This window comes from Vombatus ursinus, unplaced genomic scaffold (genome assembly GCF_900497805.2).
Source record: "Vombatus ursinus unplaced genomic scaffold, bare-nosed wombat genome assembly UNPS02014770.1, whole genome shotgun sequence".
In the NCBI taxonomy this organism is placed as follows: domain Eukaryota; kingdom Metazoa; phylum Chordata; class Mammalia; order Diprotodontia; family Vombatidae; genus Vombatus; species Vombatus ursinus.
The window spans coordinates 33713025-33730976 of NW_020954548.1; the positions used below are offsets into that span (position 1 = coordinate 33713025).

Here is a 17952-nt window from a genome sequence, read left to right on the forward strand (position 1 = left end):
GGGGGGGGGGGGGGGGGGGGGGGGGGGGGGGGGGGGGGCGGGGACAGGGAACCGTTACTTCTGCTTGTTGCACAATAACCTGGCCTGGGGGGCCAGGTCCAGCCTTGGGAGGGAGGGAAAAGGGTGTAGTGATCCTTTTTTACAGGCTTATTTGTCCTACCCACCTGCCCGAAATGACTGGGAAAGGAAGGAATTTGAGTAGGAGGCCCCCAGACATAACCTTGCTGTAGCTGTAAACTGGGGAGATGGGCTAGGATCAATAAGTGCCAAAAGGAAAGTGTGATGGAGTTAGGTGGGGGGGTTGTGTGTGTCTGTGTGTGCGTGTGTGTGTCTGTGTGTGCGTGTGTGTGGTGTTTGCATGCCTGTGTATTAAGTGTGTGAGAGACAGGCAACAGCTGTCAGTTAACCAAACCCCTCTAAGAAAGACATGGCCAGGGTGCACTGTACAGGGACAAGGGCCTTAGGCCCTGGGTATGAAGTCAACGGCATGTGCCTGCTCCCTAAGGCTTGGGGGGTGGGGGGAGGGGAGCACAGCGCAGACAGGAAGAGGAAGAGAGGGAAGGAAAGAAAGAAAGAAAGAAAGAAAGAAAGGGAAGGTACAAGCACTGGGTGAGGACCGCCAAAGACCACTCTTGGAGTGGCAGAGACAGGACAAGTGCCCTACAGCCTCGGACAGGGTGGAGCTGCTTGGGAGCGCCAAGGGAAAGGGGGAGGGGAAAGGCATGAGACGAGCTGAGAAAGGACTATGGGGGAAAGAAGGTAAACAGCCAGATTTTCTCCTCACACTGACTGGCCACCCAGGGCCAGCTAGGCAGGCCCCCAGAGATGGTTTCTTATTTATTATTGGTTGTGTCTTACCTACCAGGATGCAACATTGCCCAGCTATGCCTGAGCAATCAATATACTGCTTTTCTAGCTGGCACCATGACCAAGGCCACAAACGTTTCCCTTTTTTTTTTTTTTAATAAACCCACAATTACAAAAAAGACAAAGTCAAATAAATACTATGGACTGCTACATGCTTGCCTGTTTGTGATTACTGTCTGGGGCCCCATCTGCTTCAACTGTCTGGCACACAACATCCCAGAACAAGCTATCATGCAAGGGGAAAGCTAAGCCCTCCTCGGCCCCAAGGGCAACCATCCACACACTTTATTTCATTTACATTTATAAACAGTTCTGACTACATTGTTGGGCTGATGAACAATACAGTCAGAAGTAAGCAGCTTCAGTAGTACTGGGCCAGGCCCGGCCAGCTCTCAAGGCATAGGGTCTGTGCTAATCTCACAGGAGGAAGTGAGCCAGTTCAGGGCTCAACAGCTGAAATGCCAATGGAGACACAGGCTGTGAAGTCACTGACACCCTATAGTGTTTCAGGAACAGAACCAGAGACACTACCTCGGGAAGTGAGCACAGGCTTTTGACCCCCAAGGCTCATACAAACTCCGTGAAATCATCCACGGAAGAGATGAGCCGTTTCCTCTGGCCTGTCTCATAGGTGGGAGTGGAATCTGATGGGGCCTGGGGTGGGGACTTGGGGTGAGCTGGTGGATGCATCTGCATCAAGGGGAAGCCAGAGTTCGGGTACTGGGTTTCTTCTCGGATCTAAGAAACACAAGAGGAACAAGTCAGGCTAGAAAGTATGAATTCCCCTACATCTTCACACATCTTTTCCACCCTCTTCCATACAGTCTTTCTTTGTACATATTAGTGTTTCAAATATCTGTTACTGAGCCACTAGATTAACCTGTTAGATATGATGGTTCTCCCTTTGGCTAGTGTGCTTAGCAAAGTATGACATTTAACTGAAGAGAGATGTTTCAAATTAGGCTTCCTCCTTCCTAGGCACTTCTAGGAACAAAGAGGGTTCACCTATAGCTGGAAGGACATTTTCCCCAAAAAGGGTCCTCACTGTTCTGCCCACTTCAATTTTTAAGGAAGCCATGTTTTTAACTTGCTTTTAGTATCTAATGGTCACTGCTCCCTATCTCTGTTTTTGGTACTTTTTTCTTTGGCCTCACACCTGAAAGCAAATAGGTCAAGATAACCATTTCACAAATCAAGCAAGTCATGGAACTGAGTTGCTCCATCCTTTAGCCTACAAAAGGGCCCCTTTGCAGTACAGATGTATGTATGTATGTATGTACATATGTGTACACACACACACACACACACACACACACACACAGCCCTGCTCCGCACCTACCCTGTGCCGGAGCCGTTTGATGTGGCGCAATCTGGCGATCCACTTGGAGGGATAGATATCTGTAGGGTTTGACCTGCTGTGATGGACTTGGGAGGCCATCTGGTTTGAAAGAGAGTTAAATGGTCAATTGCTTAGCACAAGAACCATGGTGAAACATTAAGCTGGATGACTGAACCACTCCAGTTAGATCCATCTAGATACCGGCCACAGTTCAGTCTTTGCCCTTCATTCCTCTTTCTCAACCCACTCAGGTCCCCAAGTAGACGCCAGGCTGAAGTGGATAACACTCACATTCGCGTGCAATGCCATCTGGCGGGCAACAAAGGGTAGGTTTCGGTCTGATACAATTTTAGCCACACTGGTATCCACAAGGCCTTCCATATCTAAGGAAGAAAAAGGCAATGTTGGAGTGTACACAAGCCTTAACTGTACAACCAGGCTTCACAGGTTTTTAGTGTCAGGGTGCTCCCATATCCAAAGGCTTACACAGATCTCCATGAAGTCCCTAAGTGGATGGAAGACAGATACAAACTACAAACACTGCTCATCTGGCCAAGCTCACATGCTCCCTACTATTATCACTTGCCTGGGTCTCAGCCATAAAAACAATTTACATTTTGTTCCTTTTACTAAGGTCTGTAGATAGTCTAAGATGTTCCCACACAAATCCCAGAAATTGCTGCCAGATACTGCTTTGGTCTTACAGCACAGAGAGTTGCCAGCCTGGCACAGCCTTTATCAACCACTTGTCCCAGGCCAAAAGCATACCTGTAGGTAAATGGAATGGGCAAAATTGGATTATCCAAGTCCCCTTCCAGCAAAGAAGGAGCCCTTTACCTTTCCGACACTGCAGCGTGACCAAGTTACATTCATAATCCAGAGGAGTGATTATCACATGGACAAAGTTGAATTGGCCCTGAGAAGAAACAACAAAATTCTTTTGTGGATATGTGAAGTCACAATTATATAAAGGCAGCCCCAGGCACTGGGCTACTCATCTCAAAAGAGTAAAAACTCTTTGTGCCTAGGCCAGTTCTTGGAAAAGGAGACTACAGAGTAGTCACAAAGGAGATGGCCCCGTGGGACTCTATTGCTTCTGTTTCCATTCTATAACAAAATGTCCACTGCAATTTGGGGAGAGAGTGTGTAGAAGAGGGAAAAGTCAATGTTCCAAAGAGAAATCTTACCTTGATGGTGCCCAGTTTGAAGTCTTCTCCAGAATCATTGTAGATAATTGACACAAAGTCATTCCCCAGGTGCCTCTTCTTGTCACAGCGGTATTTGTCCAAGTCTTTGGTGGGCATCAGAGTGGCGATGTGAAAGATAGCTGGGAACCAGAACCAAGGGGACACATTGAGACCAGATAGCAGGACAGGCTGCAGGCAAGCAGGGCATGTGAGCCAGCTGCCCAGCCAGAACAACACATACCACTCACTGCTTTCAAGCAATGCCAAGTGCCAGTGACCATTCGTTGAAGCAGCTGAAGCTTGAATACACCGCTCCCATCCAAAAGTAAATGGGATGTGCTCATGAGGACAGGGTGAGGGCACCTGGTTATCCCAGGAAGGGTGAAGAAAGGGAATTTTTTTCCCTATATACTTCCCCCTGCAGGAGGTCAGTGCCAGTCCTGGGCAGAGTGCCACCCATGGCAATTTGCCCTGCTGGGTACAGATTATTATGCTAGGGGGAGGTGGCATCACCAAGTCATCTACATCAAGAGGTCTGAATCCCATACCATGCTGCTCCCTTGACAAAGTTCAATAGGGGCCTGGCACCTGACTGGGAGTATCACCTCAGGGGCCAGAGGAGAATAGGATGGTCTGGTTCCCCTGCACCATGATTAGATTCCTTCCTACCAGAAGATCTTTAGACTATGTGCCCGGCACTGTGCTAAGTATTTTACAAATACTATCTCACAACAACTTTGAGAGGTATTGCTATTATTATCCCCACTTCCAGTTGAAGAAACAGGTAAAACAGAGGTTAAGTGACTTGCCCAGGGTCACACAGTAAGTATTTGAAGCTGGATATGAACTTGGGTCTTCCTGACTCCAGGTCCAGGCTCTATTCACTGTTGCCAACAGCTACCTTGGCCCATCATATTGCCCAAACCTAGCCATGGGGGCTGAACACAACAAATCCAGTCACAGCCTTCAGGGACCTTGGCAACAAAACATCCCTTACAGAGCACCCCTCAGCCTCATCCTACTCCCAACCCTCTGAGCCCCTAATCCATCTTAACTAGGAGCTACCTAGGAAACTGGGTAGGCCCTAAGAAGTGTGTCACCACAAAGATATTGTCATAGCCAAGCCTCAGGGCACAGATGGGCAATGCCATAGGTCAGGATGAAACCAATGTTACATCCTGCCGTGACTAAGAAAACTTGTCCTTTGCAGGACACTGCCTGACATGCTTCCCAAGACAGGAGACAGAGGACAGAACTGCTCTTTACCTTGCATGATATCATCGTGCCAGCAGTAGGTGAACTGCCCGTCCTCCCCACACACATCCAGGCCCCCCAGGTAGATCTTGTCTGGCTGGCAATCTTTCAGTTCAATGAGCTTCCCCAAGCCTGTCAAGAACTCCGTGTACCTGTAGGAGCCATGCTCATTGGACAGGATGGCGATCTCACTGTTGCTCTGGAGAAGACAGAAGATTGGGTGCCCTGACTCAGGCACCAGGGGATAGAGGTGGCATGTGACAATACTTTTAGCAAAACCAAGCCCTGCTGCCTCCATTGGAATTTTGGCCTTTGCCTGGCCTGTTGGACTCTGAAGTATCCTCTCCTCCTACCTCTTAGCACAGATTTTGAACATTGAATTATTTTTTATTTTTAAATCTTGGCATATTGGGGGGAAGGGGATGCAGCGAGGAGGGAAGGAGGGGCAAGGTGGTCAGAAGAAGGGATTTTAATGCTAACCAGAGTAATCTACCAGCACCTTTCAATGGATTAGCCACCGTAAAGTCAAGAACAAAAGGGGACTGATAATCCTCAAGATGGAGAAGCCCATGTGCACAGACACATAGTCTCACATACCGTCCCACCAGGGTCTTAGCCGGGTCAGGGGCAGGATGGATGCAGGCCTCTCCATTGTGAGAGAAGTGCTTGCCCTTCTGTCCTCAGGCAAGGTGCCCTTGGGGGTGCCGGAGGGCAGTAGCTGTTACTCCTATGCATTAGCTTTCATATGTCCAGGCTACCTTACCTGGCCTTCTCCTACATAGAGGACAGCAATCTTGTGGGTATCATAAGAAGGAATCTGATCTAGGAGCTGCACCGACCTTTCGAAAGTCTGCAATCAAGATGACAGTCTGTAATAAGCCCAATGGTGACAGAGAGTTCAGCTCTCCCTAAACCTTCCACCCCTCAGATCAACTAACCCAACCCAACCCAGAGCAGACAGGAGTGAGGCACAAGGAACCAAGGACTGAGTCTTGGGAGGCAGGGATGGGAAGGTTCAGGCAGACGTCTCAAGGACCACAGAATGCAAGGATGACAAGGAGGGTGTGAATTCATTCCTGTGTGGCACTGAAAGGTACTAGCTGGCCAGAACCCTGGAAGGCAGAGGTCATGGGGCCCCTACTGTAGTCAGCCACAAAGCCCAGTTAGTTCATTGAGTTTTTGTTCCTTTGGGATTGGTCACAACCCAAAGGTCCTCTCTTGGAGAGGGAAGAGGGCCTCCATAGTGATTTTGCTTCAGGAGACAGGCTTGTCTCTCTAGGATCTGTGCAGATGGCCAGCCTACTTCATTTTGAGAACCCTATCACCTCCCATGGCTAGGCCCAGGTGCTAAAGGCCAGGTCCTATGACTTCCAACAGTAAGAAGACTCAAAGGGGACCCAGGCCAGTTGAGCCAGAGAAAGGGGAGCTCTGGAAATCTGATCAGTGAAACTGTTAGGACTCCTTTCTCCAAGAGGACTAGAGGTGTGGGTTACAGAGGTCTGTGAGGACAACGAAAGATGCCCACCTACCTCAGGAGGCAAGAGGAGTGGCTTGTTGGACTCATCTCCAAAGAAAGGGGAATGGTAGAGCTGCAGGAATACAAAGCTACAGAGAGAAGTAGGAAAGGCATGTCAACAGAGTGGGGAGGCTGGGAGAGCCTCTGCACACATCCCACAAGGAAACAGGCAAGTTGCTGCCTCCATCTCCTATGGCAACTTTTAGAGCAAGGCCAAGGCACAGTTGTGTCCACCTTCAAAGGACATGGTCACAAGGCCCAAGAAAGACTGGAGAACCAGAGGTCACATTTCTCTAGGACCCTGAGGGAATGGTCTCCATCTTCCACAAGTCTTTTAAAGTCTGCTCATGACCACCTCTCCAGCCCTTCCTGCAGAAGCCCTGTTCTTCTTCTGGACAGTGTTAGCAAGGGCTTCAGGGATAATCATCTCAACAGCCTTAAAATAGAGGGAATATGGCTGTACCTCATCCCACCTGCCCCTCCCTTCTAAACCCTACCCTTTAGTCCAGGGCTTCTTAAACTCTTTCCACTCACACCCCTTCAGGGCTTCTTAAACTACGGGTCATGACCCACAATTTAAGAAGCGCTCCAGGCTGGTCCACCCCTAATTCCCACTACAGCCAAGCTACTGATTGCCCCTCTGGTCCCTTCAAATAGCTAGAGGTGAGCAGCATCATGTTTGCAGCCCTAAGCCTAAATGTTCACATGCAGACTGTTGTACTGCTGTCCAGGAAGGCCACACCTCTTAAAACTATGCTTGCTCTGGCTTCCCAGAGGTGGGGAAGGGCAGCCTAGGGTCAGGCCATGTGGAGGCTGCACCCAGGCTGCCTACAGTGCTCAGTGGACTGCCAGGATGGCACACACAGCTAAAACAGTGCACCAGAACAGCTGACTTGTCCAGAAAGACAAAGGAAAGGGTACTGGTGAGATGTGCACAGCACCTGGGGTTTATCCCGGGCACCTTCTCTGTGTTGGAAGTGGCAGCTCTACTCTTGAAGGCATCCTTCTCCATCTTCTTGCCCCTCCTTGAGGGGGCTGAGTCAGAGATGGTGTACCCCCGAGGCCGGAGGCCACTAGGGGAACGTGGTGAGCTTGAAGATGGCATTGCAGCCTCTTCCCGGCCTGCACCAAGGCCTCTGCTCTCCTCCCCTGGGCTTGGCCAGATGTTGGCTCCTTCCCCCTCTAAATTCCCCGACTGGGACTTAGCTTTGACTTCTGTGCTCAGTTTCCCAAGATGGCCTTTATCCTCAGCATCCTTGAGGACATCCTGCAGGGTCTGCAGCTCAGGGGAAGAGCTGGACTTGCTCAGGGGCTGAGAAGGCTGGAAGGAGTGATCAGCTATAGGTCTGCCATCTTCAGAAGAGACAGCTCTCTCAATGGGAATTCCAACTGTCATGAGCTCTTCAGAGCGGAAGGATTTCTCTTCTTGACTTGAAGTGGAAGAGGACTAAATGAAACCATCCAAAAGAAGATTTTTAAGAAAAACATTTACTAAAAACAAAACAAAACAAACAAACAAAAAACCCATTTACTTCAAAAGCCCTCAATATGGCTTTAGCTACATTCAGTTCAGGCTCCTGGACTATACTCCACAGTCCAGCAGGAGGGACATGGTAGCCTCTTTCCCAAGAGATTTATAGCTGAAGGCACAGGGAAAGAGGAGGGGATCCTCAGGACTCTCCCTCACGTGGTCTGAGCGAGAATTTTGAAAAAGGAGTTCTTCCCTACTGGGCTACGCTGTGGGACAGATGGAAAGGCAGGAGCCAAGAGAAGTATATGCATGTGGGTGGGGCAGGGGAAGAGGGGAGAAGGTGGTACAAGCTAGGATGGCAACATGAAATAAGGGCCAGGAAATTGCCTTCTACACCTGCATCCCAAATCACCACCACAGGTCAGTGCTACAGGTATCTGGTGATAATAGTTTAGAAAAGCAGAAGGGTAGTTACAGTCAAAGTCATCTGTAAGAGATATAGATGATTTTCTAGTCATATGGTCCCTTTTGGGAAAGGGGAGTTATTGTGAGGAGAGGGTTCTGTTCCAAAATCACGGAGATGTCTTCCCAAAGATGTCCCTAAAAACCCATAACCTAGAGCCAAGTGACCTGGCCTAAGATTCGGTTCCATTGCTCGTTCATCATGAGGTCCTGACTCTTTCCCAACATCTATTTCCTCACCAGTGAAACAGGATCCCACATGCCATTTACACATTTACAACATTCAGAATGCAATAAGGATGAGAGAGAATACTGCACTCCTCAAAAATCAACTGCCACCTGGGAATACTAAGTCACAAAAGCCAACTGAGAAGGTTGGGTAGGGAGAAGCTGCCCAGAATAGGCATCCCTCTCTGGATGGCAAATGCCTTAACACAATAGTAATAACAAGGACTGGGTGAGGTGGTCACATGGCAAATCAACACAATGCCAGAGAAACTGCGAGTAGGCCTCTATCATCATCTAGTTGGGAGTTAAACTCAGCTAAAGGATGCAAGGATGACATTTTGGCTTGCTAATGAATGATTCACTTTAGCTATGCAGAAGACAAGGCTGGATGAAGCCCGACAGACACCCCGGGAGTGAATGAATGGTTACTCTCCTGAAGGCCCAACCCAATACAGCCTGACAACTCACCCTACTATAGACTTCCTGAAGTTTGCTGAACCTCTCCTCACTCGCAGTTGCCTGACAGCCGATGCCTTCAAAATCCTCTATCTCTTGAGACTCAGAGGGTGAATCTGTCTCTCTCAAGTCCACCTCAGTCTGGCTTCCTTCTTCAAGGACAACTGCAGATTCTACCAAGAAACAAACAAACCAAGTAAGTACCAGAGACCGGACTGGCCCAAGGGGAACCCCTTCTACTCTGCAGAAGTGTCAGCCTTTTCCCTACCACAGAACTGCTGGGCAGCCATAAGAAAGTCAGAAGTGACCTTCGAAGGGCAAATCAGACTTTGATCGGCACACCCGCCCTTCCCATGTAAGGTCCTTGATCCCTTCTCCTTCACTTATGAGCCCAATGGATGGTCACATTGCCTCATCCCCCAAAATCAATCAGTTCAGCTTCCTATTAAGCCCAGTGAGGAACACAAGGGAAGAGAAAGGTCTGTCTGTGGTAATATCTTTTCTGTGACTGAAGTAATGGGTGGGGAGCAAGAGATTAGCCCAGGTTCATCAAAGCAACTGGGAAAAGAGATATCAGGTCTATGGCCATCTGCCCGAGTCACCCTGTATTCCTCACCAAGGCAACAATATACATGTGCCTCATCCCAGGGGTTGAGGGGGAGACAAGGCCCAGGTATACTAGTCAAACTCAATGACATGCAGTTAGCAGTAGACTGGCACCACCACCCCTCCTTCTTGTGAGTGATCCTGGGGCAAAAAAGTGGAGGCAGACCTGAGAAATGGTCAATTCAACCAGCTTCATGAGCTCTTCATAATCCATTGAGAATCTCATGTATGGTAGAGAGGTTAAGTGAAACCTGAGTCTACAATACACCATCCTCTAGAACTCACAGAGTCCACTGGTTTCTCTATGATTTTAGTCCTAAGGAAAAGGCTGACATGTAAGAAGTTTAAGACAAAGAATTGGAAGACCCGTCTGAAAAGCTAGGATTTGCTTTCCAAAATAAAAGGTAAAACCAACTTGAGCACATAAAAAAAAAAAATCAGCAGAAAGTCGCTGAAGCAGCTTTTTTCTGAATGGATTCCAGCTCCCGGGGGCAGTTATTTAACAGAAGCGAGTAAGGAGTTAGCGCTGCACACACAGGCCTTCTAAGAAACGTGCTGATCTGGTTAGCTGTCCAAGCCAGAACTCATTGCACAGGGCCTTGGTCACTGAGCTTTCCTAACTGGCCCAGGATCTTTCCAGGACAGCTGGAGTTTCTACATAGCCATGGGATCATGGTGCCATGGAGACAAGCAAACACCCCGAGCCAGGAGGAAGCCACATGGGACCACAGAGTAGAGGCCATCCCACGGTGGGTATGCCATGGGATGGTCTCTGCTCTGGGGACCCCCCCCCCATCCACTCTTCCCAGGATGACTGAGGCAGGCCAACAGAGGGAGCTACAAGAGCTGCTCATCACCCATGGGGGAGCAGAATCACAAGATTCTGGGACTTCACTTCAGGATGCAAAATTCTGATAAAATCCAAATGCAAACCAATTTGGTTTGGGGTGCTTTTTTTTTTCCCTACAGCCAAATTACCCTTATACAAGTTGAAAGCAGACAGGATCTGCTGAGCTTCCAGGGCAGAGAAGATAATAGGCCTTTGCTCCTTCAACAGAGGAGTAACTGAAGAGTAACTGGCAACTGTCATTGACATCAACTAACCCAGAAGCCAGACCATTGCCCTGAGGAGTCTGACAAGGGCTTCTATTGTCCTCGGGCCAGGAAAAGGGGGTCCATCTCTTTCCATTTCAGGAACGGAGCTCAGCTGAAGAACTACTTCTGAGTGGCTAACAATCGCAAATACTGTTTCTGGCATGGACTTCTTCATGCTAGTCAAGATCCCATTCACTGAGAATCATGAGACCGGGTACAAACAGGAGACATGAAAGGGAGGGTGACAATATGAGGGAAATAGTGTCTAATGAATCAGGTGTTCTTCTATGGCAAATACTTGTTTCCTTAAAGAGATAGAAATATACCTGCCCAGGAAACGCTCCTATGCAACTTTCCTTGACAACTGGACTGGTACATGGAAGAGAAAGAGGCCACTGCAAAGGGAACCACGTGAGCAGCTACATAAAAGAGGAAGGAGAGACTGCACATGCACTCCCCAGACACACTCAGTCACACACTTGCACGAATGCACACATACGTGCGTGCACACACGCACACACAGGCATGCTCATGGTCACATGCTCTCACACACACGCGCGCGCACATGTACACGCGCACACACACATGCACACACGCACACACGCACACACATCACAGCAGAGAAATTACAATGACCAAGAGTCCAAACCTTAATGACCTTAAGTCCAAACCAAAGTCAGCTACAGTGAGCTAGGGCAAGCTACCTGCAGCAACCCTCAGCCACCCCAACACCTTGACTGGGAAAGGAGGGCCTTGTGTGGGCTCACCGAAAGAGCTTTCTATGGTTTGGTTAGTGTTAAGCCAGGAATTTGGGTTCCTGACCACCCCTTCTTTGTTCCCCTAAATAACCAAGAGTACAAATCCCTCTATTTGTATTTTCAAAGACAAACTTCAAGAGGGCCTTGCTGGAAAAAGGCTATAGAAGAGAAGGCAGAGGTTCACCTTTTCAGAGAGCTCACACTTACTGTAATCCACAACCTTCCAAAGCAGACAGCCAACCTGTCCACAGGTGGCTGGGTGCAGGCTCCCTCCTCCTTCACCTCCCACCATGTGCCTGGGATCAATGTAGCTAATGCCCAACTCCCAGGTAATGAACTCAAAGGAGAGCATGCTGGGGCTTAGTCAAAGACTTGACAAATTTCTACCCACTTCTACCTCACAACTACTCCTCCTCCTTCTTGCAAGCCCAGAGCCTTCAGCACAACACAGAAATTCTGATAAGGGACAGTCTAGAAGACCATCCTTCTGACACTGTCTTGGCATGTGTAGCTTCTTAGGAAGTCAAGCTCTTTTATATAAGGCTCTGCTCCAAGGGAGGAAAATGAAGAATGGAGACTGGAAATGAGAACATTCCTGATAGCCTGAATTGTGGTGACAGGTAAGCACTAGCCTCCCTTCTCCCTTTCTTGAAGATCACAGAACTAAAGCAAACCTCAGGGGATTACCCCGATTCATTAATCTGCCACAATAAGTTCTGACAAAACTTTCCAAACAAAACCTGAGGACCAGGGGGGCCAAGAGTCATCCAAATGCTTTATTCCCCTAAAAATTAAAAATAAAAGGAGGCAAACTCTATCCCCAGGCACAACCACCTTTGGAATCATCTCCACCCACCTAGTCTCTCCCTTGGGACCTGGTTCAAGCAGATGATCTCTTCTGTAAAGCACTAAGATAAGACATTCAATGAATGTCCCATGTGATCTCAAGGAGGGATACCAGGCCCATGAGAGAGACTGCCTCGCTACAGCCCCAACAGGCATTCCCATGCTATGTACCCCTCGGACTCTGCCCCCAGGGCCTAGCCAAGGTCCTTTCTCACCTGTATTGGAACGCTGCAGGAGAGAAGGCTTGTCTGTCCCTGTGGTAAGGCTAGAGGATGGCACTGACAAGGACTTATACAGGGCTGTCTCCCGGTGCTCCTTAAAACGCTCAGCTGCCATTAATGCATTAGATAGCTCCTGTAGTGGCATGTTGTTGATATCTGAAGAGAATGGACTTAGAGGGTTTTCTAAGCTCATCAGCCAGCTGGTATTCCCTAAGAAGAAGGAGTATCTTTTAAAAAGCAGAAAGGGTTATCACGTCCCTATACCTAGATAAACCAGGGGTCTGAGTTTGGTCAGCAAATATCTATCAAAGAATCACAGACTAGTTAAAAGGATAATTTGATTAAAACCTCAATCAATTTACAGATGGGGAAACCAAGGCTCAGCAAAGTGAAGTGATTTGCCCGAGGTCATATAGCAACTTAGTGGCAAAGGCAGAACTAGAACCCAGATCTTATGCCTCTCACTCCAGGGCTCTTCCTCCCCCCACCAACTACTATTAAGCTAAGCCATCTGAACCATCTTCCGCTAATTTAGGCATTTTTCATTTTAAGTAGTTCCCGAGGTAACTACCAAACTCAAATATCGATTCACAATCTCCTCTATCTCTTCTAGTTCAATGATTAAAGGAAATTATTTGGCTACTGTCACAACTAAGCCATTACTGGCCAGGGTACGGACCTTCCGCTCCCTCTTCATGAAAAGAGGGTGAGAGTCGTGTAGGCAGTAGCCAAGGTGGGTAAGGTAGATGGCCCCAAAGTGAAAGGTCTCATTACTCTCAGCCCACCTCAATCTCGGCAAAGCAACTGCTTTTTCATTCTGTATTGAGTGCTGAGAAACTAAACCTGGCTCAGGGTTAGCACACCAATTGGCACAATGAGGATTTTTACATTGAAGTTGGCTTGTGGAGGCCAGCTGGTAGGGAAGGCTCTCCATGTGGTCTCCCCAAGGACACAATGCATACAACTCCCTTCTGATTCTTTCCTCTTATTGCCAAAGCTACCCTCTGCTTCTAAGGAAGGCTCTTTGCAGGCTCTACTCCTCCTAGGGGATTAGGGCCCCTTAAACATGACAAGACCACCAAGCAGCTAGGCTTGTGGTAAGTATCTTTTCAGTTAGTCAACTGCTAGACCTATTTTGGGCACTAAAAAGGCTAAGACCCAAGATTGCTGCCTGGAAGTTGCTAAACCAGCCACCTAAACCTCCTACCTCACTAGGGTTTCTTGGGATCTCCTCACGCATTGCCTTATAGACCTGAGTATCCCAGTGAAAATGTGCACAGCTCCATAATAAACCAATGCCTGGCATTCCAATATCAATCCTCTTTTAGAAGATTATTCTCCTAACTTCCCAAGAGGAAGCAAACAGTTTAGGGTCCTGGCAGGATAAGGTATGGCCCAGCTCTGTCAGTGACTGGGCTGATAAGTATTAAGCAAACCAGGAGGGAGGCATCTGCTAATGTGGGGATAAGTCAGGAAGCTATACTTCGGCAAAGACAATTAAATACCTGTGGGCCTCCGGACCAGGATCTCAGCCCAGCCCTGGGTGAGGAGGGGCACATAGGCAGCCAGGTTGGTCTTTCCCTTCTGTAAAGGTGTCTGGGCACTGGCTGAAGCCTTCTCTGTCCGAGCAGTGGGTGTACTCTGTAACCCTGGAGAAGCAGGACTGCTTGAGAAGTGGGAGGTTGGAGTATCCAAGGCATTGACCCGAAGAGCGTGGCCCCCTGGTAACAGGAAGAAAAGAAAACCTGTGTTATATGTCAAGACATGAATGCAGCCAATCAATGAGTGGTACCAACCTGCTAAGCAACATCAGGAAATATATACCTTTAAATCTATTAGCCATAGCTACGCAGACAAGCAACAGGATCCCACACTAGTGCTCTTACCACACAAGGGACATCAAATTATAATGGGGAGAAAAGGAGAGGGGCCTCTCTCTCTCTCTCCATGATTGATATAACCTATTGCTCTACTGGCTATCATCCCCATAGTCAAGCTCAGGAAACCCGAGGCTAAAGAATGAAGGGCCTTGTGCTGCTTTCAGGAAAAAGGAGCATTTACTACCACAGGCCCTACCCAAAGGTTCACTTTTCAAATTACCTGAGAGAAAAAGAGAGATGCTTTATAGATAAGCTTATAAGCACATCTGAGTTTCTGTCAAGAGAAAACATTACAATTGAAAAATGAACCAAAGACTTTTAAAGCTGGAAGACGGGGTACATATGTAGGCTGCCACATACGTTGACAATGTATTTAACAAGCATGAAACACAAGGTAGAAGGGGCCTGTCTTCATTTCAGAGACAGTGAAATCAGAGGGATGATTTCCCAGGAAGCACCAGAAGTGTCAGGCATGGAGCCCAGTGAGGTCTCAGACAGCCCTTGTAGCTATCCCACACTTCTTTACTGATCTTTATTGCAGCTGGCACTGCAGAGCGCCCCTCTTTACGGAAGAACTGGGTGTCTGCAGGAAAGAAAGACAGAAAAAAGAAAAATGTTAGCTTACCTGACATAGACCGAACACGGTCTCGAGATCCCCGGCAAACTTGCTGGCCAGCCTGGGATTCTAATTTGGCTGGCGCCTCCTTTGTCTGTCTCACTTGCAAATTGGGATCTGTGCTAAGAAACACACCAACACATGTGCACATCATGCATTAAGGATAGAATAATGTGTAAACTACTGACAGCAGTTACGTCAGTCAGTCAACAAATATTTATTAAAGACCAGTTGCAATGTGCCAAGCATTATGCCAAGCACTGGGGAAAGGTTGCTGCTCTTAAGGAGCTCACAGTCTAAGAGGGAAGAAACATGCAAACAGTTCTGTACAAAAAAAGGTCCATACAGGGTGAACTGGAGAGAATCTTAAAGGGAAGAAACTGAGATTAAGGAGGACTAGGAAAAGCTTCTGGCAAAAGGTGAGACTTTAACTGAGACTTGAAGAAAATCAGAAAAGTTCAGAGGCTGAAATGGGAAGGAATGAGTTTCAGGTATGGGACTTGGCCAGTGAAAACATCTTGAGTCAGGAGATGGAGCGTCATGTGCCACAAACAGGAGGCCAGTGTTACTGAACGGCAGAATCTGCGGAATGTGTAAGAAAACTGGAAAGGTAGCAAGGGGCTAGGTTAGAGGGGCTGTAAAAGTCAAAAAGAGGATTTTATATTTGATCCTAGAGGTAATAAGAAGCCACTGAAGTTGACTGAACAAGAGGGAGGGGGTGTGTGTGTGTGTGTGTGTGTGTGTGTGTGTGTGACATAGGAACCCGGCCTTTAGGACAATTCCTTTAGTGGCTACATGGCTAGTGCAATAGCCCAGGCATGAGGTGATGAGGGTCTGCACTACAGCGATGGCAGCATTAGAAGAAAGAAAGGGGCCTATTGGAGAAATGTTGCAAAGATGAAATCGACAGACCTGGCCAACAGATTGGATATTGGGGGGTGACAGAGAGTGAGGAGTTGAGGATGACACCTAGGTTACAAGCCTGGGTGACTGGGAGAATGGTGGTACCCTCCACAGGAACAGGGAAGTTAGCAAGAGGGAAGAGTCTGGGAAGAAAGATAATGTTTGGGACACACTGGGTTTAGGATGTCTACAGAACACTTAATTCAAGATGTCTAAAAGGCAGTTAGGGATGCTCAGATGAAGATCCATAGAGAGGTTAGGATTAGAGAAAAAAGATCTGAGAATCACCTGCATAGAGATGATAGTTTAACCCATGAGAACTGATGAGATCATCAGGTAAAATAGAGGGAAAAGAAAAGAGGTGCCAAGATAGAGCCTTGGGGAAACACCCAAAGTTAGCAGATGTGACCTAGGTGAAGATCTAGCAAAAGAGGCTGAGAAAAAGCAGTGAGAAAGGTAGAAGAACCAGGAGCAGGCAGCCTCATAAAAGTCTAGGGAGAAGCGAGTGATCAGTGAGAAGAGGAAGATCAACAATATCAAAAGGCTACCAAGAGGTACAGAAGGAGAGGGACTGAGAGAAGGCCATTAGTTAGGTCTGACGACTTAAGAAATTATTTTAACTTTAGAGAAAGCAGTTTCAGTTGAATAATGAGGTCAGAAAGCAGACTGCAAAGAGTTAAGAAGAGAATGAAAGGCCAGGCAAAGGAGGCAGTGATGGCAGACTGGCTCCTGGAGGACCTGGAAGAGACACAGGATGACAGCTGGCAGGAAGGGATGGGTCAAGAGGGTTTTTTGAGGATGGGGGAGTGATGGGCATGTTTGTAGGTTGTAAGGAAGCAGTGAATAGACAGGGAGAGACTGAAGTCTGGTAAGAGTGAGGATAACAGACGGGATAGTCTTCTGGAGAAGGAGGGAGGGGCAGCTAGGTGACCCAGTGGATTGAGCACCGGCCCTGAAGTCAGGAGGACCTGAATTCAAATTCTGCCTCGGACCAAACACTTGACACGTACTAGCTGTGTGACCTTGGGCAAGTCACTGAACCCCAATTGCCTTACTTAAAAAAAAAAAAGAGAGGAGGAAGGGAATGGGATCACTTGTACATAGAGAGGGATTTGCCTTGACAACGAGAAGGGCCATCTTTCCCTGTAAGACAGGACCAGAGGAGAAAGTGGTGGAAGGCATCTGAATAATATGAAATGTTAGGTGCTAAAAGTTGAACACTTTTGTTAGAATGTAAGCTTGTTGAGAGTAGGTTTTGTTTCATTTTTTTGTATTTTTATTCCCAGGGCCTAAAACGGTACCTGGCAGCACAAAGCAGGCACTTAATAAATGCATTTTATTCAAATGATTGAATAAAAACATGCTAAAAGGAAAAATAGTATTTTTCAAGTTACCTTGATTCAGTATTCTGGAGATCCCCTGAGTCCAGACCTAGCAAGGACCTGGTCCCAGTACCAACACTTGTCGTTACAGTTATTAGCTTGTTCCCAACCAACCAGGTTTTGGTTCTCCCTCCAGCAAGAAGAAATTCTCCTACAGGAGACCTGTAAAGACAAAAGCCCAGAGGGTATGGAAGAATATTTCCTAAAACCTTTATGAGGGAAACTCAGTTTCTAGGGATTTGGTGTTTTGGGGCTAACAGAGCACAGGCCACTCTGTAAATATAAGGGTGGATGACCACTTGTCGGTTATATCATAAATAGGATCAAGGGATTATTGTTCAGGTATGGGTGGGCCCCTGAAATCCCTCCAGTGGCTTGCTTCAGCTAGGGGTGTGACTACAGCTATTGTAATTCTCTGTGACACTTGGCCAAAGTCATCTAGATAATGCCACAGGGACATGCTTAAAACCACTCTGCTCACAAAAAAGGTTTATTGACAAATGGATTGAGGTAAAAGTCCCTATCACAAATCAAGCAAAAACAATGGCATGGTATGTACACCTGTCTCTGATTTCTAATAAGGTAAGTAGGGGGTGAGAGGTGGGGTGGGGTGATACGGCTAGATTTAGTTTTCACTTTGAAGACAACATAATTTAAATCCTGACTTTTGCCAAAGACCATCTGTTGGCTCCTACCTCTTTGGCACAGCTGTGAAATTGGAAAAGACATATCTGGCCATCATATCCAAGCAAGTTTCTGTGAGTTCCAGGTGAAGGTTTTTAAGGTTATCATCAGCCTGAGCCATTGAATTTTCATCTGCAGAGCCCAAACTAGAGCTAGTGATGGATGTCTGTATCCTGCTGAA

At 47.6% G+C, this 17952-nt stretch overlaps 1 protein-coding gene across 6 annotated transcripts in view; it reads right to left on the bottom strand.

Annotated features, from left to right (window-relative positions):
- Positions 1 to 1094: 1094 nt before the first annotated feature.
- TSC2 (TSC complex subunit 2) overlaps positions 1095 to 17952 on the bottom strand; it is a 56337-nt gene continuing 39479 nt past the window's right edge. For 4 of the 6 annotated variants that reach the window (XM_027862760.1, XM_027862763.1, XM_027862761.1 and 1 more), the window contains 15 exons: positions 17783 to 17947; positions 17100 to 17249; positions 14812 to 14924; positions 13812 to 14027; positions 12301 to 12516; positions 8793 to 8953; positions 7105 to 7610; positions 6177 to 6252; positions 5411 to 5497; positions 4660 to 4846; positions 3394 to 3533; positions 3044 to 3122; positions 2498 to 2589; positions 2207 to 2305; positions 1095 to 1605 (listed from right to left, as the gene is read on the bottom strand). In XM_027862760.1, coding sequence (XP_027718561.1) covers positions 1435 to 1605; positions 2207 to 2305; positions 2498 to 2589; positions 3044 to 3122; positions 3394 to 3533; positions 4660 to 4846; positions 5411 to 5497; positions 6177 to 6252; positions 7105 to 7610; positions 8793 to 8953; positions 12301 to 12516; positions 13812 to 14027; positions 14812 to 14924; positions 17100 to 17249; positions 17783 to 17947 — 2458 coding nt within the window. In that variant the 3' untranslated portion in view covers positions 1095 to 1434. The remainder of the gene's footprint in view (positions 1606 to 2206; positions 2306 to 2497; positions 2590 to 3043; positions 3123 to 3393; positions 3534 to 4659; positions 4847 to 5410; positions 5498 to 6176; positions 6253 to 7104; positions 7611 to 8792; positions 8954 to 12300; positions 12517 to 13811; positions 14028 to 14811; positions 14925 to 17099; positions 17250 to 17782; positions 17948 to 17952) is intronic. The other 2 variants (XM_027862764.1, XM_027862762.1) reach the window with 1 other exon arrangement.